This window comes from Bubalus bubalis, chromosome 1 (genome assembly GCF_019923935.1).
Source record: "Bubalus bubalis isolate 160015118507 breed Murrah chromosome 1, NDDB_SH_1, whole genome shotgun sequence".
NCBI lineage: Eukaryota > Metazoa > Chordata > Mammalia > Artiodactyla > Bovidae > Bubalus > Bubalus bubalis.
Window position 1 is genome coordinate 8,331,187 of NC_059157.1, and position 24,519 is coordinate 8,355,705.

At 48.7% G+C, this 24,519-nt stretch overlaps 1 protein-coding gene and 2 long non-coding RNA genes across 9 annotated transcripts in view; 1 reads left to right on the forward strand and 2 right to left on the reverse strand.

Annotated features, from left to right (window-relative positions):
* The window catches only part of SLC20A2 (solute carrier family 20 member 2), a 113,406-nt gene that overhangs the window by 69,056 nt on the left and 19,831 nt on the right, over positions 1-24,519 (forward strand). For all 6 annotated transcript variants that reach the window (XM_044927806.2, XM_044927879.2, XM_044927848.2 and 3 more), the window contains 5 exons: positions 1,224-1,309; positions 4,310-4,406; positions 16,635-16,751; positions 21,574-21,777; positions 23,161-23,728. In XM_044927806.2, the coding sequence (XP_044783741.2) occupies positions 1,224-1,309; positions 4,310-4,406; positions 16,635-16,751; positions 21,574-21,777; positions 23,161-23,728 (1,072 nt within the window). The remainder of the gene's footprint in view (positions 1-1,223; positions 1,310-4,309; positions 4,407-16,634; positions 16,752-21,573; positions 21,778-23,160; positions 23,729-24,519) is intronic.
* On the reverse strand, positions 1,222-8,949 carry LOC112582366. 2 transcript variants are annotated; one of them, XR_006544637.2, is made up of 3 exons: positions 7,400-8,949; positions 4,303-6,287; positions 1,222-2,617 (listed from the first exon to the last, which is right to left on the reverse strand). It is a non-coding gene; the product is annotated as an uncharacterized LOC112582366 (long non-coding RNA). The 2 variants fall into 2 exon arrangements; XR_003106948.3 differs by lacking the exon at positions 7,400-8,949 and having other exon boundaries at positions 4,303-7,263.
* On the reverse strand, positions 19,117-23,716 carry LOC112582461. Its single transcript, XR_006544650.2, has 3 exons — positions 23,647-23,716; positions 20,334-22,084; positions 19,117-19,356 (listed from the first exon to the last, which is right to left on the reverse strand). It is a non-coding gene; the product is annotated as an uncharacterized LOC112582461 (long non-coding RNA).

The following is a 24,519-nucleotide window of genomic DNA, read 5'->3' on the forward strand; positions in this document are numbered from 1 at the left end:
CATTTTCTAGAGTAAGTGTTATTAAAAGTTACCATTATGTTTTTTCCTTTAAATGTTCATGTATGCTGATAATACATTTTCCCTTAAAATTTCTGTTAGCAAAGATGGTGAACTGTTAGGCGGTTTTCTTTGTTTTAAACTCCAGGTGCTCTTATCAAATGCCCCATTGTCATTCAGCTTTGAAAACCAGTGTCTTATGTGCTGTTCACAGGGAGTTAAGAAATTTACCTGGTTGAAATCAGTTTGTAGTCAGAGAAAAGCTGTGGGCCTTTGTCCAGGAGTCAGCGTTCCTGGTGATGGGGAAGTATGGAAGTGAGGTGCTCACCCCACTGCATCCAGGAGTCCCCCCTTCCCAGCCTACCGGGTGCTCCTTCTGCACTGCGGGCTGCCCAGTGGGAACTGTTTGGAGAGGTCTGACAGCTTGCTTCCTGCCTCTGACTTCTTCAGCAAGAGGAAAATCCATCAAACCCCATAAGTACCCACATGCCGACTGCGAAAAACACTCTCTCACCCACCTCCATCGTCTTATGAATCATAGTGGCCTCAGGACCCCTAGCCTAAACAGACCCCTGACCTGCCAGTCAGGACACAAATGTCCAGAGAACACACCTGATCCCAGGAAACTCAGATGAACTCCCCAGAAACGCACCTGAGATCTTCAGAAGCTCACCTAAGTTCCCCGACTCCTGAAACAGGGGTTCGATTCCGGCTGCACTTTAGAATTACCTGGTACAGCAATAAACATATCAGTGCCCAAACCCCTTTCCAAACCTTTGAAATCAGAATTCTGTAGCTGGAGCCAGAACGTTAACTGGTTTTTGGAAACTCCCGCAGATGTTTCTAGTGTGTGGCCAGAGGCTGCGGAACAGTGCCAGGCTGCCCTTGGAATATGAAAGGGACGGGGCCCCCTTTTCAGCTAGCCCCGCAGCTGGCACAGGAAGGGGCTCAGTGGGAATCAGAGGAACCGTCTTCAGAGGCCAGAGCTGGGGTGGCCACATGTGTGGTGGGCTGGAGGAGTTCATGCTTGTCGGGGTGGGGTTTGTGTCTGAGGGTGGTGACCCCCATGTGGAGGTCAGTGGGTTGTTGAGTTCTGAGTTAAAGGTGAATAATTCTAGGAATGTTTGTTAATGTGTATGCTGTATGTTAGTTACTGCTTTTTATGTAAATAGGACCTGAATTGTGTAGAATTTTAACATTCATTAGATTTTCTTTTAATTATTCAGTTGCTTCTTGGTTTATATCTCCACTGTTGTCTGGTTTCATGTCTGGCGTGCTGTTTGTACTGATCAGAATGTTCATCTTAAAAAAGGTAAGCGAGTTTATTATCTTTTTTAGTTAAGTTTTAGAACTAAGTTTGGTTCTGCTCAATAAAAATTAATAGTGAGAGGGCTCAGGGGGATAATTACTAAGGCACAGCCCCCAATGTTGGAATCAGACATTATTATAAAGCAGGCTGAGGACTCAGGTGGAGTGCCCGGGGGCCCCCCGGAACCAGGACTGGACTCAAGGTGCCCTGCCCTGTGACTTAGTTCACTGGTCAGCATTCCCGGGCACTAATGCTCACACCTCAAAAAGGAAAGACAATGGTTTTGTGACCGGTAAACAGAATAGAGTGAGATAGTGTTACGATTTTGAAACTGCCAAGCACTAAAAACAACTGGAGAATTTTTTTACCCAGATGGAAGGTATCTTCTGTTTTCTAATGGAGAAGGGAAGCATGAGACACTGGATTTTTTTTTTCCCTGCCCTTGAGGACAAGATAAAAAGAAGGAACTACACCTATGGGGGTACATTTTTTTTAATCAAAAATAAAATGAGATGAAAATGAAAACTTACTGAGATCAGTGTTCTAGGGGAATGTCAGGGGTTGTTGCAGCGCTTTCTAAGCCCTGCTGCTTGCCCTTGGTCACTCGGCACACGCCAAGCCCATTGGACGTGCCTGCCTTGAGCTGTGTCCTTACGTGGCTCTTCTTCGAGTCAGGCTGAGGTTTCTTGGGTAATCGCACACTGACCATCCCTTCTCCTGGGCTCCTGCTGTGCCGGGACCTGTTAGCATCTTGGCAGGTGCCTGGTAAGCCTCCCCCTTTTATTTCTGCTGCCCCGGGCATCCCTGCCAGGCGGGCTCCTGCCCCTCCTCTGCCCCCAGGTGTCCCTTCCTAGGAAGCCACGCCTCCCACCCCAGCTTCCACTGGGCTCCTCCCTTTGTGTTCCCACAAGCTCCCTGCCTTCTCATCACTGCACTCTCACATCGTCGTGCAGGGATTTATTTCCTGCTTGGCTCCCTGTTCACTCTTTGTGAGGTCTGTTGAGAGTGGACACCGTGACTCCCTGTTCACATGTGTAGGCAGCGCCCAGCTCTGCCCAGCCCTTCCGAGCCGCCGGCTGAGTGTCTATTGAGAGAGAAAAAGGCTGCTTGGACGGGTGACAGGTGATGGGTGGATGGAAGGAAGGACAGAAAGGAGGAGGAAAGGAGACGGGGCTCGGTGAGACCGCTGTCATCGTGTGTTAAGAAGAGGTTCTCTGAGGACTTCCCTGTGGTCCCGTGGTTAGGAGTCCATGCTTCCAATGCAGGGGTTGAGGGTTTGATCCCTGGTCAGGGCACTGGGTTCCTGCATGCCTTGTGGCGAGGCAAAAAATAAAAAGAGTAGGTTATTTAAGAAAACATAAGGTGATTCAGTTACAGCACACAAACAGAAGACTTTACACCTTCACAAGTTACCAGTTAGGAATCTATCTTTAGCAGCTGTTGTCCCCAGAAAAGAACAGTTTGGAAGCAGAGGTGGTAGGCATGTGAGCATGTGGGCGTTCTGTTTTTGGTTCAGCCTGGGTTCCTGTCCCGGGTCCATGGCAGATCAGGGGGTGGTATGCTCCTCCCAGGCCCTGCCCGCCCCTTCATACCTGCCCTTCACCTGCCAGCCTCTGAGCCTGGCTGGGACTCCCACGTGGCTGCGTCACCTCCCACCCCTGCTCTCAGTGCTCCTTACACTTCACTTCCATTCACTCTGGCCTCCTGACGAGTGCTGGGGGCCGCTAGAGGCATTCTAGGCGAGCTCTTGATGCACTTATGTTCCGCTGCTGCTGCTGCTAAGTCACTTCAGTCATGTCCAACTCTGTACGGGCTTAATTTCTACACGTCTGCATTTGACAGTAGGAACCTTTGAGACAGTCTCTCCTGATCCTGACTTCCGTAGCTCACTTCAAGAGGAGGGCATGGCAGCCCGCTCCAGTATTCTAACCTGCAGAATCCCATGGACACAGGAGCCTGGTGGGCTCCTCATCAGGGTCGCAAAGAGTCGGACACAACTGAAGTGACTTAGCATGCACATGTGCTACCGATCCTGACTCTGTAGCTCTCATCATTGTTTAGACCAAAAAAAAAGAAATGTTTAGACTTGATTTTCCTGTAATAGGGTAGGTAATAGATTCATATCAATATACAAGAGTGTTTTACACAGTCATTAGAAAGTAGCCCCTTTTTGAATTATTTAAGCAACACCTAGATGCGAGTGCTACATTGAGTTCCCAGTTCATATTTTTGCTTCAGAATCCTCTGTGGATCCAAACCCTCAAACTCGACATTTTTCCTCTGTAAACTCTAAATTTCTAATATTCTCCCAGGTGATATTTTGCCTTAAACACGTGCAGTACTGTTCTTGTTGAAACGTTAGATTTAGGAAATGTTGTACCAGAAGCCTAAGGTTGTTAAAAGAAAAAAATGTTTTCTTAGACAAAGAGCCCACAGTTCTTTTCAGTGTGACAGTTGAAGGTGAAATGCTCTACTTTGTGAAAAGATGTGGAAACTTGTAGCACGTGGTTCTATATTTACTTTATGTATTTCAACACAGCAGACGTGTGTCACAGAGTCACATAAAATCTAGTAGCAACGCCGTGGTGTTGAAGTCACTTGACTTTCTCAGGGCGTCCTCGGAGGGTCAGGCCTGAAAATATTTGTGGAAGGTGGATTTTAGGGGGCCAGCGTGCACATCGTTAGAATAGCGAGCACCCTGGGTTCTGAAAGGGGAGGCCGGCTTGGGGCTTGGGTCCTCGTAGCTGGCCTCACCTGCAGCCCTTCTCTGTCCCCAAGTGTCCCGCCAGCCCACGCGGTCCCTGTGCTTCGATGTTTCTGCTGGTCCCCGTGGCGGCCCTTTGACACAGCGCTCGTGTGGGAAGGATAGCCCAGGCCAGCGCTGGGTCTGGGGGTGCACACAGCCCAGGCGGGGCTTTCCCCGAGCAGCACTGCATGTCATCTTGCCCGCCTGCAGACACCCCCTGGAGTCCTGACCTGCCCCCTCATCTCCTTACCCCGTAGGAGGACCCTGTTCCCAACGGCCTCCGGGCGCTTCCCGTGTTCTACGCCGCCACCATCGCCATCAATGTCTTCTCCATCATGTACACCGGAGCCCCAGGTAAGAGCCCTCGGCCAGTGGGCGTGTGAGAGTCCAGCCTGGGTGGTGGACTTGGGCCTGGCGCTATTGCTGGCCGCCAGCCAGAAGTGCTTCTCGTGGTCTTTACGGAGCAGAGCGAAGAACAGGAGGCACAGTTACTTGTTTTACATATTCAAGAGAGGTGTGAAATAGAAAAGCCAGAGACTTGGGTTAAAAAAAAAAGACGATTAACATCCCCTTCCTGGTGCGGAGTCACAGGACGTGATGTGGCAGCCCGAACCTCCCTGAGCTGGGGGCCCGGGGGCGGGGGAGGAGGGGGCAGGTGTAAACAGTAGGTCCTCACCCCGGTCAGGGTTGGGGGGCTGCCACGTGTCCACACCACAAACATCCACCCTGCATCCCCAGAACTCATCAGGCCAGTAAGTCCAGTCACGAGAGCTGTGCTGTTTCGTCCCCCAGATCCTCAAACCAGTGGTACTTCTGTTTTCAGAATTCCTCCTTTTCTTCCCGTTCTGGTGGCCTGTGTTCTTTTTTTCCCAAGGGCTTGGGGTGGGGCCTGGTTAAAAGTCCCTTTCTTTAACCTTTTTAGTGGGTAAAATGCTTTCACGCAGTATTGGTATTCGCACACATCTCCGTGTTGATGAGCTCGTAGGGGCCTCACTCAGCATCTCCGTCCATGTCTCTGCGGAGAGGACGGTGGAGAGGGGTGCCCATTTCTCCCTGGGATGGGCCTCCTACAGCCGGATCCTGACACACCTGTCATCGTGGGGGCGTCCGGTCAGTGGAGAGGCTCGCAGTGGTGTTTTCCTTCTCGCTAATGTCCATTAAGGATTCATATTCAGTTATGGGCCATATCTGACAGAAATCTCCCTGTCTCTGTTGAAAAGATAAAGCTTCTGCTAAATGGTGCATCCTTACAGTCGAAAGCACCCTCTTCCGAAATGGGGGAAATCCTTATTAATTTCGCCAGCGGGGTTTTCTCAAGGCAGTTTTTCTCAGGCCTTAATAGCCGTATCTGACTGTATGTTTGTGTACTTCATGCTCTCTGAATGGTTCTTTTTAATTCTATTTCTTTTTTATTTGTGGCTGCGCTGGGTCTTCCTTGCCGCGCATGGGCTCCCTCTGGCTGCGGCGAGCCAGGGCTACCCTGTAGGGCGGTGCTGGGGTTTGTCACCGTGCTGGCTTCTTTGTTGCGGAGAACGGGCTCTAGCTGCATGGGCTTCAGCAGTTGTGGAGCACGGGCTTCGCTGCCCCGAGGCACCTGGGAGCTTCCCAGCCCAGACCCATTACACCCTGCGTTACAGGCGGATTTGTTACCACTGAGCCACCAGGGGTGTGCCCCACCGCGCCGCGATTCATAGCACTGCGTAACCTTCTACTTGGGCGTCTTCTGAAGAGCGTTCAGAACATGGCTCGTACAGCTTTGAAGAGTTGAGGTCAGGGCTTTCAGATTTCAGGGGCAGGGGTGGGGGCAGCGGCGAAGCATCACACCTGCTGTAAGTTACGTGAAAAGTGCAAGGTAAGCGTCATGGTGAGCTGGAGAGAGGTGAGACCCTCGCCTCAGACAACAGCAGCCTGATGGCCCTTCCGGCTTGATCATTCAGAGTATGAAGTGTATTTATCAAAGGCTGTTTCCATGATCCCTTAAAAAAACAAAAAGCAGAGGCGGAGGCAGAGAAAAAGCAGTTCTCCGGTGTGAAGGCCACCCCACCCCAAGTCTGTGCATCTCACAAAGCTTTCGCGTGGTGCTGGGTGGGCCCCGGAGCACCAGGTGGGAAGTCATCTGGAGCAGAGAGATGACCTGTCCACCCGAGCACTTGGTCTTGGTTTTACTCAGCTCCCAGAGCCCAGGTGAGCTGAGCAGAAAGACGAGCAGCCGTTGATGACCAGACGGCTCCTGCGCTAGTTACATAAGAGATTAAACAAGGAAGGCGAGGGGCCCTTTGTCAGACAGAGTCCTAGAAATGGGAACTGGTGGAAATGAGAATCATTTCTTTCTAAATCCTGTATTTTTTTTCCTAGCCTCTATTTCTCTCTCTCCCTGGTTCTTGATCTGAATGTCAGAAGACCACAAATGTATGATTTTTATTAAAATTTGACTTTTTCTAGACTTACCTATTTTTTCCATCACTTCTTTTTCTCATCTATAAAATAAATATTTTAATTTTTTATCTTTTGGCCATCACTTAGTTCCCAGCCCAGGGATCAAACCTGCATCCCTTACATTGGAAGTGTGTAGACTTAACCGCTGGACCACCAAGGAAGTCCCTGTTTTTCTCATCTTTTGCTGCAGTTTTATTGCAAATTCTCTAGAAGAATCAGATTACTACGAGATAAAATTATGCTAAAAAAATGAAACTATATAATGAAAGAGGCAACCAAGGATAATATAAATACCTCATCGAGAAGTTTTGAAGAATAATAAAAAATAAATGCTTTTATTGAGCTGAGTTTTAAATGAATTAACTCTTCTAGGAAATCAGTAATATTGCCAACATCTCCTGACAGGTGGGAAACAGGCACAGTGAAGCTGGCTGAGTGCTGAGGCCATATAACTAGTGAGGCATAGAGCAGACTTGAAAGTGGGCAGCCTAGTTCCAAGCCCCCATTAGGGTACTCCGTTGGCACGTGACAGGCAGGGGTCAGACACCCAGCATCTAGTCCCTGGTCCCCGATGTCACTGTAAATGACGATCAGAATACATCGGCCTCATACATCCTTTCCTTTCTCCTCACTCTCTTTAAAGACAGCTTCCAGGGAGTTCCCTGGCTGCGCAGTGGTTAGGGCTTGGTGCTTTTACTGCCAGAGCCTGGGTTCAATCCCCAGCTGGGGAACTAAGATCCCACGAGCCATGAAGCTCAGCACCTCCCCCCCCAAAAAAAAGGCTTCTAATATATTTGGAAATTACGTGGTTTTGTATCTATTTAATGTCCAGGTAGTGTGAAGAGGGTGGCTGCCCCTTTGTTTGGGAATATCAGGAAGTCGGTATGAGAACCTTGGTGATGGATACTCACCTAGGAACACAGTCGACACTCCCCGTGCTGGGAGAGCCCATCGCTTCCTCTCCCCGAGCCTCTGCACCTCATAAAGGAGAGATGGGTGGGCAGGAACCTCTGTGAAAGGGAGGCCACGTGACAGGAGGTGATGAGGGCAGAGCGCTGAGCTCGGGGGCTGCTCACGATATGCTCAGGGGTCTGGGGGGCGCGGTTTCCTTCCCTGCCATCGGTCATCTCTTCAGCCTTACGTCTCCAGCGTGTCCTGAGTCAGCTGTCTCTGTCTCCCCACACACGCTGCTGTGGGAGCTTGTCCTTACTTGAAGTTTGGGGGTGAGGGGCTTTGCATAGGGAAGGAAGGTCAGGACAGAGGGTCCAGCCAGAGTCCGAAAAGGTCTTTGCTGAGGTCTTGCTCTGGGGAGTGTTTCTAGAATATCCATCCAGTAGTTGAGTCCAAATCCTATTTTTATTTAAACATTGAAGGTTAACTTCGCCCTTGAAACTAAGACGTTAATTCCATCCTGTCTCCTCATGCCGGCTTCTCTGCCATCTGCTGGGTCGTCTGTAGCCCTGGTGTCATATCTGGGGACAAGTGAGCCGGGAGGACCCAGTCCTCTGCCTCTCTCACAACTGGCCGGCCTTTCCGCCGATTTTGAGATTTAATCTTCCTAGTCCTTTTCTTCCTTAAAATGTTTCCATTCAATGTAAGGGGCCTTAGAGATAAGAGGAAAGAATGAAATGTTCTAACAAAGAGTGGTGGCATCAACCTAACCCTGTTGCAACTTTCAGAGACTCTGATAAGTGGCACTTTTCCCTGTGGAGTTGGACCCCGTGGGTCCCCATGGGCTGAGTCACGGAGCTCTGGTTTGACTTCTCCCTTCCTCCTCCCTGAATTATTTTGAAGTTGTTTATATCTTGGGCTTAGTTTGATTTGTTTTACTTTGTGTTTGACGTGACTTGTCTCAGAAGTCATCCTTATACTTCAGAGACCGAGTTAGCACTCTTCAAGAATTCTTTGCCTTTTTGTCCTTAAAAAAATAATTCACAAGAAGCAAAAATAACTTGAGGAAATAAAGTGGGTTGGGTTGGATAAATCACTTGGGTTGGGTTGGATACAAGCCTGAAGTTTATTTTTGATGAAGGGCTTCAGCTGGCGGGACCTGGTTTTTGTTCTGCCTTTCTAGAACAAATGCTGAGTGAGGCTCATGGCACACGGCTTTGTGGAGTCGGAGCAGACTAGCTAATGACGCTTCCCACGTCCAAGTGTGGTCCCTGCACCAGGAGCATTGGCGTCACGTGGTCACTTGTCAGAAATGCAGATCCTTAGGCTTAGACCCGCTGAACCAGAAACACAGCCCAGCAGTCCAGGTTTATGGGACGGAGCGCTCGGGGTGACCTGATGCTTGTGCGTTTGGAGGGTCCCTGCCCTAACCACCTCTTTACCTATTGTTGTTCTTCAGTTGCTAAGTTGTATCTGACTCCTTGCAACCCCATGGACTGCAGCACACCAGGCTTCCCTGCCCTCCGCTATCTCCTGGAGTCTGCTCAGATTCATGTCCATTGAGTCGGTGATTCCATCCAACCATCTCATCCTCTTCTGCCCTCTTCTCCTCTTGCCCTCAAGCTTTCCCAGCATCAGGGTCTTTTCTAGTGAGCCAGCTCTTTGCATCAGGTGACCAAAGTTGGAGCTTCAGCTTCAGCATCAGTCCCTCCAGTGAATATTCAGGGTTGATTTCCTTTAGGATGGACTGGTTTAATCTCCTTGCAGTCTAAGGGACTCTCAAGACTCTTCTCCAACACCACAGTTCAAAGGCATCAATTCTTTGGAGGTCAGCCTTCTTTATGGTCCAAGTCTCACATCCATAAAGGACTACAAGAAAAACCAGAGCTTTGACTATACAGACCACTTTATCTAATAACCCTAACCCTAATCCAAACCCTAATAATATGATCCTTTCACCATAAATGCTTTTATCTTATCACAGTCCTTATGTAAAGAGGTGCTCTTCAAAAGCCCTAACTCCTCACCAGCAGATGAATTCTCTGACTCCACCAGGCCTGGTTGTCTGGCTTCCCCAAAGTGGTCTGTGCCTGAGATGGGCTGCCTTCTCCTCCTCTTCCTCCCTCTCCCCTCCTCCCCTTTCTCCATCTTCTCTCCCCTCCCCCTCCTCCCTCTCCCCCTCTCGCCTCTCCCCTCCCCCTCCCTCTGCCCCCCACTCCCCTCCCCTTCCCCCTCCTCCCACCCCCTCCCCTTCCTCCCACCCCTCCCCCTCCTCCTTCTCCCTTCCTCCCCCTTCTCTATCCTCTCTTCCTTTCCCAGCTGCTCTCTCCCTCTTCTGCCTCTCCCCTCCTCTTTCCCCTCCTCCCACTCCCCTCCCCCTCCTCCTTTTCCCCTCCTCCCCTTCTCCATCTTCTCTTCCTTTCCCACCTGCTCTCTCTCCCCGTCCTCCCTCTCCCCTCCTCCTCCCTCTTCTTCCCACTCCCCTCCCCCTCTCTCCTTCCCCTCCTCCCTCCCCCTCCTTCTCCATCTTCTCTCCCCCCCCCCTCCCCTCCTCACCCTTCTCTTCCTTTCCCAGCCTCTCCCTCTCCCCTCCATGTCCTCCTCCTCTTCCTCCCCTAGTGGCAGCCCTTCTGGTCCAGCCCCAGGGAACCCAGAGCATCAGGCACCCCTGATGACTCAGGAGAAAGATCTTGGTTCCCAGAGATGCTCTGTGTTCTGTGTTGAATTTTTACATTCCAAGCTGTAGGGAGTGGGCGTTGGAGCTGGGGTGGTTCCCAGCCCTGGGTGGGGAAGGCCTGAGCTGAGAAGAGTCCAATTTCACTCAGAGCAGGATTCAGAACAGAGTGATTTGAACTCACTTCCTTCTCAGAACTGTTGTTAAGTAAACCCTGGTTTGAGAAAGCTAGTACCATATGCAGGGGGAAGAAAAATCCCAATTATAGGACAGATTAGGAAAGAGCATTTTGTAATTTCAAAGTGGTGCTTCATCTTCCTAAAGTTGCCCCAGGATTCCTCTTACCTAGGGAGCTCCTCCAGTGCTTTGAACATGTTGATCTGAAACAGAACAAAAACTAGTGACTCCATTTATCAGGGAAGGGAGGACTAGCAAAAAGAGATTCTTCAAATGAGGTCTGCGTGTGTGTGTGTGTGTGTGAGTTACTGTGGGAAAATGTCCGCAGTATACTGTTATGTGAGAAATGCAGGCCCAGAACAATATATACAGTCCAGTCTACATCTACTAAATTTAAGGCAAGTAAAAGAAATCCACACTCTGCACTAGATGTTTGTTTATCTCTAGAAAATGCCTGGGAAGATACATACCAAATATTTATCAGTGTTTCTCTGGGAAGTGGGTTCAAGAGGGGAGGACAGGAGGCATTTTCGTATTTGTACATCCTACAGTTTTGTATGGCTGATTTTTAAAAAATTTTTATATTATAGTGGAGTATAGTTGATTTACTGCATTGTGTTAGTTTTAGGTGAACAGCAAAGTGGTTCAGTTACACGAGTCTGTCTGTCTTCGGATTCTTTTCCCATGCAGGTTAGCGCAGGATGCTGAGCAGAGGTCCCTGTGCTGCATGCACAGGAGGTAGGGCGGGTGGATTATCTATGGCTGATCTTTTTTAATCTTGTATTATTTATAAAATTCAACCAGAGAAAGGGAGAAGAGAGGGTGCTGGAGAGGTAGGTGAGAGGTGTAAGGGACTAACATGGGCTAGAGCCTGAGGGGTTTGGAGAAGCTTCATTTTCCCGCAGTAACTAACACACACACACCACGTGGACCTCGTTTGTAGAATCACTTTTTACTAGTCCTCTCTTCACTAATAAATGGAGTCACTAGTTTTGGTTTTGTTGTAGAGCAACATGTTCAAAGCATCAGATTGTAACAGTGATTGTTGTATGTGAAAAATAAGGGCTGTACCAAAGTAAGGACTCCGGAAGACCATGAGTGGGTGTAACGGTTCTCTGTACTTCCTCCCCAAGTCCGTTGGATACCCTGATCTTCAGGGGGTTTGGGAGAGAATTGCAAGGATGCCTGAGGTTTGAGCTGAATCACTATTCATCATATCTTTGCTGTTCAGAAAATGAAAGAGCTGGACATGAAAGGCCATTGAGGGCTGGAGCCGGGCCTGGGCTTCCGCGCGCCCAGTGTGGGCTCCTGGCAGCCGCTCCTGGCCGAGGGACGGAGCAGTTCAGGCCCAAGCCGTGTCCTACTTTGCCTTCCCCGGGCTGCGGCCGAGCCTCAGCGCCCTCTTGAGCATCTTATCCGAGGATAATCTGAGACCCTAGCAGGAAGGCCATTCAGTACCAAGTATTTTTGTCAAAAATTTTATTGTAAAAAAGTCTACCTTGAATTTTCAGAAGGAAAAAAGTTTTCCCCTGAAAGTGCATTGATTGAAGGGCTTTTCTGTGCTGGATTTTTGCATTTCATTAATTTTTTTATCCATGAAACTTGCTTCTGTATATTTAGTACAAGTTAGAGCTGGGTCCTATAACTATTAGTCAGCATCTCTCGCATGAGGCTTTGAAAGTAAGTCCTGCTGCTCTTTTTTTTTTAATTGGAGCATAGTTGATTTACAGTGTTGTGTTGTTTCGGGTGTACAGCACAGTTAATCAGGATTATATACACATGCTATGCTAAGTCGCTTCAGTCGTGTCCGACTCTGTGCGACCCCACAGACGGCAGCCCACCAGGCTCCCCCGTCCTTGGGATTCTCCAGGCAAGAACACTGGAGTGGGTTGCCATTTCCTTATGTACATATACTTAACACATATAATACATAATATGTATGACATATAAATACATAACTATATAAGCACATAATTTATAATATGTCATATATAATATAAATTATATAACTTAATGTATGATTATATAATTACATATTAAGCATATAATATTATATAATATACTTATTTTAATATAAATTTATTTTAATTGGAGGTTAATTACTTTACAGTATTGTATTGGTTTTGCCATACATCAACATGATTCCGCCACAGGTATACACGTGTTCCCACATACTCTTAATGTATATTGTGTATTATTATATCATGTGTATTCTTTTTCAGGTTCTTTTCCCTTTAAGATTTAACCTTATAGGTTATTACATAATGTTGAGAATAGTTTCCTATGCTATATAATAGGTCCTTGTTTATCTGTTTTATATATAGTAATGTGTATCTGTTGGGCTTCCCAGGTGGATCTAGTGGTAAACAATCTGCCTGCTAATGCAGGAGACATAAGAGATGCAGGTTTGGTCCCTGAATCGGGACGATCCCCTGGAGAAGGGCATGGCAACCCACTCCAGTATTCTTGCCTGGAGAACCCCATGGACAGAGGAGCCTGGTGAGACAGTCCATGGGGTCACAGAGTCAAGACCCGACTGAAGCGACTGAGTATGCACAGTGTGTATCTGTTAATCCCAAACTCCTGGTTTATTCCTCCCTCCTTTCCCCTTTATAAGCAGAAGTTTATTTTCTATGTCTGTGGGTCTGTTTCTGTTTTGTATATACGTTCATGCTGGTGTGTGCTCTTGATGCTCTGTTAATTTGCTAAATTGCTGGAATAGTTCAGTAAGATCCAGTCCCCATTCTGTTCCTCTCTCTTTCTCACCATCAGCAACTCACCCATCTTCCTGGTTCCTTTGCCCTTCGCCATCTTGCCCCACCCCTGGCTTTCTTCCCGTGTCTCCCGCCCCTCTCACCCTCTGATCTTCCATCCAGTCCTGTGACTCAGAGGGTGGCTCCAGAGCTTCCTGGCCACTTTCTAGGCCAAACCGATGGTGAAGGCGGTCGTGATGGTGAAGGTTCAGGAGGAGGTGACCTTGTGGCTCATTGTCCCCACGAAGCATCGTGAGCCTTGTGTGTAGCAGGCCTCAGCCTGTCCCTTTCGGGTGTGGGTCCTGATGCCCTCCGGAGCCTGTGTAACCTCAGTACAGAGATGGCCCAGAAGGAGCATGTGGAGCGGCCCTGCTCTGCCCTGCTGTGGGCTCTGCTTAGAGGGGATGGAGGAGAAGGGGGCCTGGGAGCAACAGTGTCCACTCGTTCAGACACTAATCTCTCCAGCCCCCGGGCTTCATGCCCCTCCCCCAGGATCCAGAGCTCACCTGTCTTAGATCAGGTTAAGGTAGTGAGGCCAAAGTAGCCCAAGTGTCAACTTCATCATCAGCTCAACCAGAAGTCGTAAAGCAGACGGGGAGGACTCTTCAAATGCCAGGTAGTTTTAAGCCGCAGTTGGTTTGATGTTGGTAATTAACAGTTACCATTCAGTTCAGCAAGAAACCACATCAGCGTGGTCCTTCCCCGTGTCCGGACACTGACACGCAGACACAGAGCAGAAGCGGGGAGCCCCAGCCACAGGCACGGCCGAGTGAGGTCAGCCTGAGTGGTTTTATAAGCAGCTCCAAGCCTGGATCCAGAGACAGAGCCAGGGCTGGGGCGGGGCTGCTGGCCGCCGCGGCGCAGCTCCATGTGGGGCCTTGCTTGCTGGTGTGTCCGGGTGCTGGAAGGTGGAGCCGCCTGGCTACTGAGTGTCTGCTCCCACCAGTGACCCTTCCACGGTGCCAAGGCTGGGTGATTCTGGTTCTTACTTTCCATACTTGTATATGCTAATCCTGACTCCCCATTTAGAGTATTAACTACCCATTCTCCCTCTTACCATTACCAAAATGTCTAATAATACCTTACCTGAATAATTTTCAGTTGATTTATACATATATGTATATATAAAAATAATGGTTCTTGTCCAACTCTTTGCGACCTTATGGACTGTAGCCCTCCAGGCTCCTCTGTCCATGGGATTCTCCAGGCAAGAATACTGGAGTGGGTTGCCATTCCCTTCTCCAGGGGATCTTCCCGACCCAGGGATCAGACTCAGGTGTCCTGCACTGCAGGTGGATTCTTTACGGTCTGAGCCACCCTTACTTTTTATAGAATGGTTAACAGTGAGCAATTATATGCCAATGAAAAAAATAATGGAAAAAAAGAAAGTCAGTTTTATATTTAAAAAAAAAGAACAGTTAATAGTAACAAAGCCTGCAGCATTACAGGTTTATTTAAGAGCAGAGTTTTAAACAGTTCACTTATTTCAAACTTTAAAAAAACAGTTTAACAATTTACAAAAGTGTGTGCTTATTATAAATTTTCAAAATTAGCAGTATGAAAGCAGAAAGTAAGTGCTATAGGAGCCTTTAGCAAACAAACAAGCAGATACATAAACAGACCTGATTTTGCTTCCCAAATGACTGAGTTTCTGATTTTCAAGTTATTGAAATTTTTTTACAGTTTTTTTTTTTTCTTTGCCTTCTCTGTTTTTGTCACTATCCCTGTGCTTGTGACTAAGAGCCCTTCTCTCCTTCTATTTAGAAAGAATGTGGTATAATGCTGAAGGCCTCGGGCTTGGGAGTGAGATGCCAGGGTGGGTGGCCTTGTGCTTAAGATGGATAGTGTACAGCACAGGGAGAGACCCCTCCTGTTTCCCATCCCTCCACAGGAGTGATCGCTGGTTCTTCCCAGAACGTTTACGATCTGTTCAGGAGTGTACACTTGGCCGTGGTGGGGAAACAGCAGTGTTTCTCTTCTAGACATAAGTTGGGTGGTGCTGCACACACCGTGATCTCGCTGGCCTTTCTCACTTAACTAGACAAGAGCATCTCTTCTTGCCAGTCCATTTGTCGCGACCTTATTTTACGCCATGCACCACGCTGACTTCACGCTTCCATGATGATGCGTGTGTCCCTTCTCTTGCAAACTCCTGCTGTTACAGGCGGTGCTCTAGTGAGTGCTCTCGTGCCTGTCTCCTTGTGCCTGTGCAAGGGGGCATCTGTGAGTGTCTGAATCACACCTGTGTCACCAGGGGAGCTGGGCTCGGGGCCCTGCAGGGCAGGGAAGCCTGATGTCTCTCCACCTTCCACCTTTTTATTGACTGAGGGAATGGCAACTTTGTGTGCTGGACCGGACAGCAGTGAAAAGCTTTTCTGTGTTGTAATTCCATGAGTTGGCCCTCGAAAGAAGAATTGAGCTTGAAAGTCAGTGTCCTTTGAAAACACTTTTCTATCTAAGCTGACTTTATTTTTTTTTAAACAATAAAAGGGTTTATTTATGCATATGGAAGCCTTCACAGAAAAGAAATGAGCACTCAGAGAAGCAGTTAGACTTCAGGACTTATGTACCGTTTTGACAAAGGTTGATGAATTATGGAGAGGCTAGGAAACATACGGAGGAAGCTAACAGGAGAGAAGCGAGTGTGGCAAGGTCTGTTTGTGCAGACCTATCTTGGTGGTGGTGCCAGGTGTCCAGTGATGGGAGTCACTCTCCTCTTCCTGGAACAAGGAAGGCACGTTTCTCCCAAGAAATTTATGCCCTGTTGTCCGGCAGTTACAAAGCGGGGCAGCAGACTCTTCCTGCGTCTGCTGTTTCTCAATTTAAGCTGACTTTAAAAAAGGTTTGTGTGTGTGGTCCAAGCGTCATGTCCATTTAAAGCCGGGCTGCTGACTATTGAGAAACCAGAGAGGCGGCCGCCAGCCTTGCTGTGGCCGCTGCAGCCATGGGCTTCGGGCTGCCCTGGGGAGACGGGGGCGGGCATCGGGAGGGAAGACAGACCCCTTCATGCCCCCATTTGTCCACTCAGGAATTTAGGTATTGAGATAATACTGTAAATGGGTTTATTCCCAACTTAATATGTCGTTTGTGCCAAGTTGGTCACTTTTTAATGATCAGCTTACTCACTGAGTTAACAACAGAGTCACAGGGTAAACAGTACATCTCCATTATTTCTTTACAATTTTATAATTCATTTATTTGGCTGCGTTGGGTCTTCGTCGTGGGCTTTCCCTACTTGTGGAGAGGGGCCACTCCTTGTCGTGGTACGTGGGCTCCTCACTGCAGTGGCTTCTCTTGCTGCGGAGCTCTAGCGCCCGAGGGCAACAGGGCCGCAGGATGCATGGGCCCAGTCGTTGCGGCGCACAGGCTTAGTTGCTCCGAGGCATGTGGAGTCTTCCTGGACCAGGGGCCCGTGTTCCCTACACTGAGAGGTGGATTCTTATCCACCGCATCATCCAGGAAGTCCCAGTCGTGTGTCTTAAAGACAAGACTTTGTTCCCCAGAAAAAGTCTAGCACAGTGTTGTGGCTGAGAGTTTATTAAACACAGAATCCAGATGATGCACTTCAGGGCCGGGGAATGGCAGGAGTGGGGATGTCACACCTAGCCTTGGAGACATGTCCCGTGACAGCTGTGTCCCCTCTGTCCCCAGTGATGGGCCTGGTCCTCCCCATGTGGGCGATCGCCTTCATCTCCTTCGGGGTCGCGCTGCTGTTCGCCCTCTTCGTGTGGCTCTTTGTGTGTCCGTGGATGCGGAGGAAAATAACAGGTAAGTGCTTTTCTGTTCTTCTGATCTGCACAAAGGCTCTGATTCCTAAGCCTGCAGGCATCATGCACCGTGATCCTAAGTGCCAGAGGGAACATGACCACGGTCAGGCCGGTCCCTGTCTCAGGGCGCCTGCCTGCTTTCTGGCTCAGACTTTTCCTGGATAACTTGGGATCCTGGTGAGAATGAGGTCCTCGTTTCCATGGGTAACGGCAGGTAGCAAATCAGCAGCTTAGCACTGCCCTCCCTCAAGAATGGTGAAAGGTAAAAAGAGCAGATTCCGAGTGTGATAACTGGAATTCCCACGCATCTCTGGTGAAATAAAAACTGGTACAACGATGGGAAAAGTTCATTTAGCAGTTTCCTATGAAGTTAAGCAAACATTCACCATATGACTTAAGTAATTCCACCCCTAGGTGTTTATCCAAGAGAAGAAGTGAGACTCGTACACAAATTAAGTCATACTAGCCAAGAAGTGGAGACAAGCCACAGGCCCATTAACAAGTGAGTGGATGACCAAACTCTTCATACAGCAGAGGGCGGATGAGCAATGAAGAGGGCGAACTCCCAGGAGGAGCCACGCACAAACAAACTCATCCTGCAGGGCTCCAGAGGACAGCCATCCACAGCCACAGAAACCAGTGGCTGCTGGAGTCACTGCAGAAGGGGATGTGGGGGGACTTTGCAGGGACAGGAGGGGGCTTTAGAGACAGAAGGGCACTTTAGGGGCAGGACAGAGCTCTGCAGGCACAGGAGGGGACCTTGCAGGACTCTGTCTTAATTGGGGGGTAGTTATAGTCTGTACTTATTTGTCACAGGTCATCTACCTGCACATTTTAAAAGGTATAAATTTCATCGTACGGAAATTATACCTCTGTGAAAGCAGTTTTTTAAAAAAGAAGACCCTGGCTTAGAAAACCGCAGCAGCTACTTTCCTGTCACTGGCAACATGATTGAATTCCAAGCCTTACGGCCACACGCTTTACAGGGCTGGCAGAAGAAAAGAAGAATTTCCTTTTGGCCTCAGAGGGTACCTTACAATCATGGTTTGATCCGGACATATCTGAATTTGAAACCCACATTTCAAAGAAAAACTGAACAACCGAGGAGACATTACCATGCTTATGAATGGGAAGGCTCAATACTGGAAGGATGTCCGTTCTCAAATCGATCTGTACATTTAATGCATAAAAATCCCAGCAGGATATTTTGTAGATTTAGACAAGTCACTTTAAAAATGTATATGGAGGACTTCCCTGGTGGTCAGCCTGCCATTGCAGGGGACGGGACCCCAGGAAGATCCCTCATGCGGAGAGCAGCTGAGCCTGTGAGCCATAATGAGGGGACGCCCCCCCTCCCCCATCACTGCAGCTAGAGGAAGCCCTCACTCAGCAACGAAGACCCAACACAGTCAAAAAGAAACAAGTCATTAATTTAAAAAATTTTATAGGGAAAGGGACTGGAATGGCCAAAACAAATTTGGAGAAGAGTAAAGTTGAAGGACCCATGCCACAAAAAGCTACAGGAGAGTGTGGAACTGGCGAAGGGATAAACACCTAGATTAACAGAACAGGATAAAGTCCAGAAACAGACCTACAAATATGGCCAACTGATTTTCAACAAAGTCAGTTGTTGAAAATCGCTGATACAATCAATGATACTGGGATAACTGGGCATCAAATGCCAGAAAAAGAACCTTGACCTAAAGCCTTACACCTTGGGGAAAAAAAAAATTAACTCAAGATGTATCATAAGTATAAATAGAAAACTATGAAACTTTGGGAGCAAAAAGAGGAAAACTTTTGGGACCTTGGGTAGAGCAAAGAATGTTTAGGTTTGATACCAAAAACACAATTCATAAAAGAAGTTGGTAAATTGCACTTCATCAAAATTAGAAACCGTTGCCCTGTAAGAAACACTATTAAGAGAAAAGACAAGCTGCAGACTGGGAGAAGGTGTTTGCAAGTCCTCTAACAAAGGACTTGTATTCAGAACATATGAAGAAAGCTCAGAAAACAACCTGATTTAAAACAAAAAACTTAAATAGCTGTTTCACCAAAAAAAGATACATGAATGGCAAATGAGTACATGAAAAGCTGCTTGACATCAGAAACACAGATTAAAATCACAATGAGGTATTCCCACACATCTATTTTAATGGCTTTAAGGAAAAAAAAGGACAGTGCTAAATGCTGACAAGGCTGAGGCGTGGCTGGAATGTTCATTCATGCACTCCTGGTGGGAACGCAAAATGGTATAGCCGCCCACGCAAGGAGTTTGATGGTTTCTTATAAGGTTAATCACTTACCCACTCCTAGGTGTTTACCCTAGAGAAATGCACCTTTAAATTCACACAGAAGCCTGGAGATGAATATTTGTAGCAGCTGCATTTGCTATCACCAAAAACTAAAAGCCTGGATTATCCACAGAACACACACACACGTATTTATGGAAATAAATACATCCACATATTAGACTGCTGCTCGGCAGTGAAGACGAGGGGGCTGCTGAGCCTGCAGCAGCATGGATGAACCTCAGGCGCATTAATCGTGCCACGTCGGAGGAGCCAGCCTCAGAAGCACGTCTTATGGTTCCATTTACATGACATCTGGAAAAGGCAAAACTGTAGGGACGGAGACCAGACGGTGGTTGTCAAGGGCTGGGGCAGAGGGCCTGACTATAGGGGTAGGCGTTACAGGAATCTGGACTTTTAAGATTTTTTTTTTAATTTGGACTATTTTTAAAGTCTATTGAATTTGTTACAATATTGCTTCTGTTTTATGTTTCGGTTTTTTGGCCACAAGGCACCTGGAATCTTGTGGGGATCTTAGGTCCCTGACCAAGGATTGAACCTGTGTACCCTGCATTGGGAGGTGAAGTCCCAGCCACTGGACCGCCAGTGAGATCCCTAGACATTTTTTAGAACCAGAATTCTACACACACAGAGCCAGTTTGCCATGTGCAAGTTTTAAAAACTAATAATTAAAATACTACATTAGTACATACAACTTCAAACTAAGTAGCAATTTCACACTATGATGGATTCATATCCAGCTGCTGCTTCCTCTCCTGTGTAGCCGCTCCCTGCTCTTGGTTGAGAAGGAACCCCACCCCCACCTTAAACATCCTGCTTGTCTGGCTTAACCCCAGTGGGAGTGATAAACTAAACTTGAACACTCTTGATGTTTAAAGCTTTTTCTGATTGTTGTTGTTCAGTTGCTAAGTCGTGTCCGACTCTGTGACCCCATGAACTGCAGCACGCCAAGGCTTCCCTGTCCTGCACTAATTCCCTGAGTTATGGACCATAAAATCTTTGGTCCCACCTTTAGGCTGTAATGTTACAGTAGGAAACTGACATTACTACTCAGTCTGGCTTGCCAAGAGATTTTTTTTGGCCAGTGACATGTATTTTGACATTTCAACATACAGGTACCTTGTTCTATTCATTTAAGTACAGACTATGGCTAAGGGCGTGGACAGAGACTGAACTGACTGCATGTTACTGCCTGGGTGACCTTCAGCCCCGTGATTCAGTCTCTCTGGGCCTCAATTTGCTCATTTATAAAATACAGAAAATGGTAATACCTGTTTCATATGTTAACACATTTTGGGGGGACTTCCTGATGGTTCAGTGGTTAAGACTCCATGCTTCCACTGCAGAAGCCCAGGTTTGATCCCTGGTTGGGGAGCTAAGATCTGACAAACTGCACAATGTGGCCAAAATACAATAAAAAACAAACCAAAAAAATACAGTTTAAAAAATCTGTTATTATCTTTACAGATATTAACTTTTCTCATCTACATTGTAAGCAGCTTGAGGTCAGAAACCTGTGTGTACCTTTATTTGTTCCTTGTAGTAAACAAACTTAGTTTTTCTAAAAAAATCTGTCTTTTAGATTTAGAAAATATAGAGATAGAGGTATAAAGATTGAGGGCAGGAAGAGAAGGGGACGACAGAGGTCGAGATGGTTGGATGGCATCATCGACTCAGTGGACGTGAGTTTCAGCAAGCTCTGGGAGATGGTGAAAGACAGGGAAGCCTGGCGTGCTGTAGTCCATGGGATCACAAATAGTCGGGACACAACTGAGTGACTGAACAACAACAGAGACTGAAGTGATCTATCTAGGTAAATACAGAAACCAGGGTGATGCATGAGTGTATCCGGCAGAGGAACCGAGAAGACCGTGTCCGTGTCAGTTGGGTAGGTTAGAGCTTAGATGTTTCCTCAGGGAAGTGTGAGGCAGCAAGACCAGGAATCCACATACCAGATCTGATTACCAAGAATGCACTCCAGCTACAAAACCACTTTTTGAAAATCCCTAGTTTCTTTTGAAAGTAGAGGATTTTTAAAAGCAGAATCTCTTTGTTCCTTTTGAGGAAAATGATTTACTTGTTTCCTAAGACTTGGTGACCTGAGGAAATCTGAGCGCAGTCTCTTATTGAACAGAAGAAAAGAAACAGACCCTAACTATCTATGAAGACAAAAAGGGTAAACATTTCAGCGATTCTGAGGTCAGCGTAAGCAAACAGAAGGCCGGTCTAGATGGTTGTAGCATTTACAGAATGTTTACCTTGGGAATCAGATCTAACCCTGTCTTTTTTGTTGCTTTTGGATAAGATAACTCAGGGCTGAGCCTCCATCTTTCCCTCCGTAGCTGAATTTTCTAGCCTGTTTCCCAGATTGAATTGTCCACTTTATTTTCCCTTTTTTTTTTTTGTTCCCAAAGTATGAAAGTATCACGATAAATATTTATTTTTATATTCATTTGTCAAAAATAAGAATTCTCTTCCCAAATTTTCAGTTATGACTCTTATTTTCTTCAGGCAAATTACAAAAAGAAGGTGCGTTATCGAGAGCCTCTGATGAAAGTCTCAATAAAATTCAGGAAGTGGAGTCCCCAGTATTTAAAGAGCTGCCAGGTGCCAAGGCCCAAGACGACAGCACCGTCCCCCTCACAGGCTCGGCTGCAGAGCCCTCGGGGACCTCAGAGAGCATGTCGGGGGGTCACCACCCCCGGGCCCCATATGGTAAGTCCCTGGGGGCTGGGGCGGCGTGCGGCAGAGGCAGTTTTGGGGGACAGTTGGCCTGCATGTGGCAATGGGGCTCCAGTGCACACAAGTGTCCCCAGAGAAAACTCAGGGGCTGAAGGGCCCAGGGCTTGGTCAGTCCCAGACCGGGCTTGTTCCTGTCCCATGACTTTCCTCCAAGAGCCATTCACCTGCAGTCTCCCAGCAGCACCTCTGGGCCCCTCACCTGTGTCTTCCACACGCAGTCAACTAACTGCCGGAGATCAGATTATCAGTTTATCCAGCTTTGTATACAAACACCTTCCTCCTGGGAGATGCAGAGAGAAAGCTGATGTTGGAACCGGGGCAGTGGTCCCACTAGAGAATCACGGAAACCATCAGGCCGTAGTGGGGGTCCTCTCTCCCACAGTGTTTGTGGACAGTGATGGGCCAGCTCCTGCCTCTGCCAGGCCTGCCTCCCTGCAGGGGTGCTGGCACCGCGGTCCAGACTGGATCTGCAACTTGGCCAAGAAAGAGAATGATCTCTGCCAACTGATCTGACAGACTGCCTTTGACTGTGTCCACCAGCCTTTTTTTTTTAATTGAAGTATACGGTTGATTAAACAGCACGGTAACTTCTGCTGTACAGCAAAGTGATATATATGTGTGTATATACATATATATATATGTACATCCTTTTTAAAAATATTCTTTTCCATTATGGGTTTATCACAGGATATTGAATATAATTCCCTGTGCTGTACAGTAGGACCTTGTTTATCCCTCCTATGAGCTTACATCTGCTAGCCCCAGCCTCTCACTCCATTCCTCCTGCCCCAAGAACTGGTCTGTTCTCTCTCTGTGACTGTTTCTCTTTCATAGGTGGGTTCATTTGTGTCATATTTTTAAGGAGCACTTGGAGTGTGTATCTCACAGGGAAATGGGTTGAGTCCCTCTTGTAGCAAGTGTTCTGTAAAATAAGCTCCTGATACGGATCCTCCTCCTACCTGTTCCTGGAAAAGGAAGGAGTGCTTCCGCATTTTAGGAGAGTGCAGCATCGTCTTTTAACTGCCATGCTGTGTTGTTAGTTTTACCCTTTGCTGTATGTTTCCAAGTTTCCCTTTTTATTTTTACCATACTGCATGGCCTGCTTAGTCAAGTTGGAAAATAAAGAGTACGGTGGAAAAATGCAAAAACCCTCACTGTCCAGCCTTCCTGAGCTGACATGGTGGCCCCACAGCACCCCAGGCGTGGACTCAGTCTGTCCCTTGTCTCTGCAGGACGGGCTCAGTCTGTCCCTTGTCCCCGCAGGCCGGGCTAAGTTGTCCCTTGTCCCCCTCAGGCCGGGCTCAGTCTGCCCCTTGTCCCCGCAGGCCGGGCTCAGTCTATCCTTTGTCCCCGCAGGCCGGGCGCTGTCCATGACGCACGGCACCACCAAGTCACCCGTGTCCAATGGGACCTTTGGCTTCGACGGCACGGCGCGGGCCGACGGCCACGTGTACCACACGGTGCACAAGGACTCGGGGCTCTACAAGGACCTGCTGCACCGCATCCGCGACGAGCGGCCGGCCGACGGGGCCCCGCGGCAGCTGCGGCGCAACAACAGCTACACGTGCTACACGGCGGCCATCTGCGGGCTGCCCGGCCTGGCCACACGCCGCAGCGACACGCCCGCGCCCGAGGACAGCGAGAAGCTGGTGGCCGATGCCGTGGCCTACTCGCGCCGCCGGCTGCGCTACGACAGCTACTCCAGCTACTGCAACGCCGTGGCCGAGGCGGAGATCGAGGCCGAGGAGGGCGGCGTGGAGGTCCGGTTGGCGCCCCCGCTGGCCGAGCCCGAGCCGCCGCGCGACGACCCGGCGGATGAGGAAAAGGAGGAGAAGGACTCACCCGAGGTGCACCTGCTCTTCCACTTCCTGCAGGTCCTCACCGCCTGCTTTGGCTCCTTCGCGCATGGCGGAAATGATGTGAGGTCAGAACCTGGGCGGGGCGGGGGCGGGTGAGGGCGGGGCCGGGGTGGGGCTGGGTGATGGGCGTGGTCTTGTGAAGGGGTGGGGTGAGGGGAGGGGCGGGGTCAGGGTGAGGGGGCGAGGCGGGCACGGCAGATACCTGGCCCACCCTGGAACCACGCGGGTGGCAACCGCCCGGGGTGTGGCAACACCAGGTTTTGTCCACAAGTGCAGCACCTGCATCTTCATGGCGCAGATCTTTGAGTGAACCAGATACAGGGAGAGTTGGCCTGGGGTCAGAAATCACAACAGGTGAAATCAGTAGAGCTGGGCTTGGAGCCCTGATTCTGCCCAAGCTGTCCCGGCTTCCTACCCTGGCCTGAGTCCAGTGCCGTTTGGCCTCAGTGCCTTTTGGTTTCGAGGCAGAGAGAGGAGTACCCAGGTTTCCCCCAAGTTGTACAAGGGTCCATATGTGAGCAAGTAGCTCCTGTAGTGGACCAGACCGCGTCGTGTGTCAGAAGAGGGAAGTGGGAGACCCCGGCTGCTGCGTTGGATGGCCGCTCCAGTCAGGAGGGTCCCCGAGGGACACCTGCAGGGACTGAGGGCACAGCTGTGACGGCATCTTTGGAGAACCTTCTGGAAGAGGGAAAAGCACTGCAAGGCCGAGGCAGGAGTGCGCCTGGTGGGTTTTCCGGAAAGAATCACTAGCAAGAGCATGGAGAGCTCAGGTCAGCTGGGCATGCAGGCCAGAATGTGTAGGAGTGCATAGAGTCTGGCCAGGCATCCGGATCAGTCACTGAATTTTCAAAGCCTC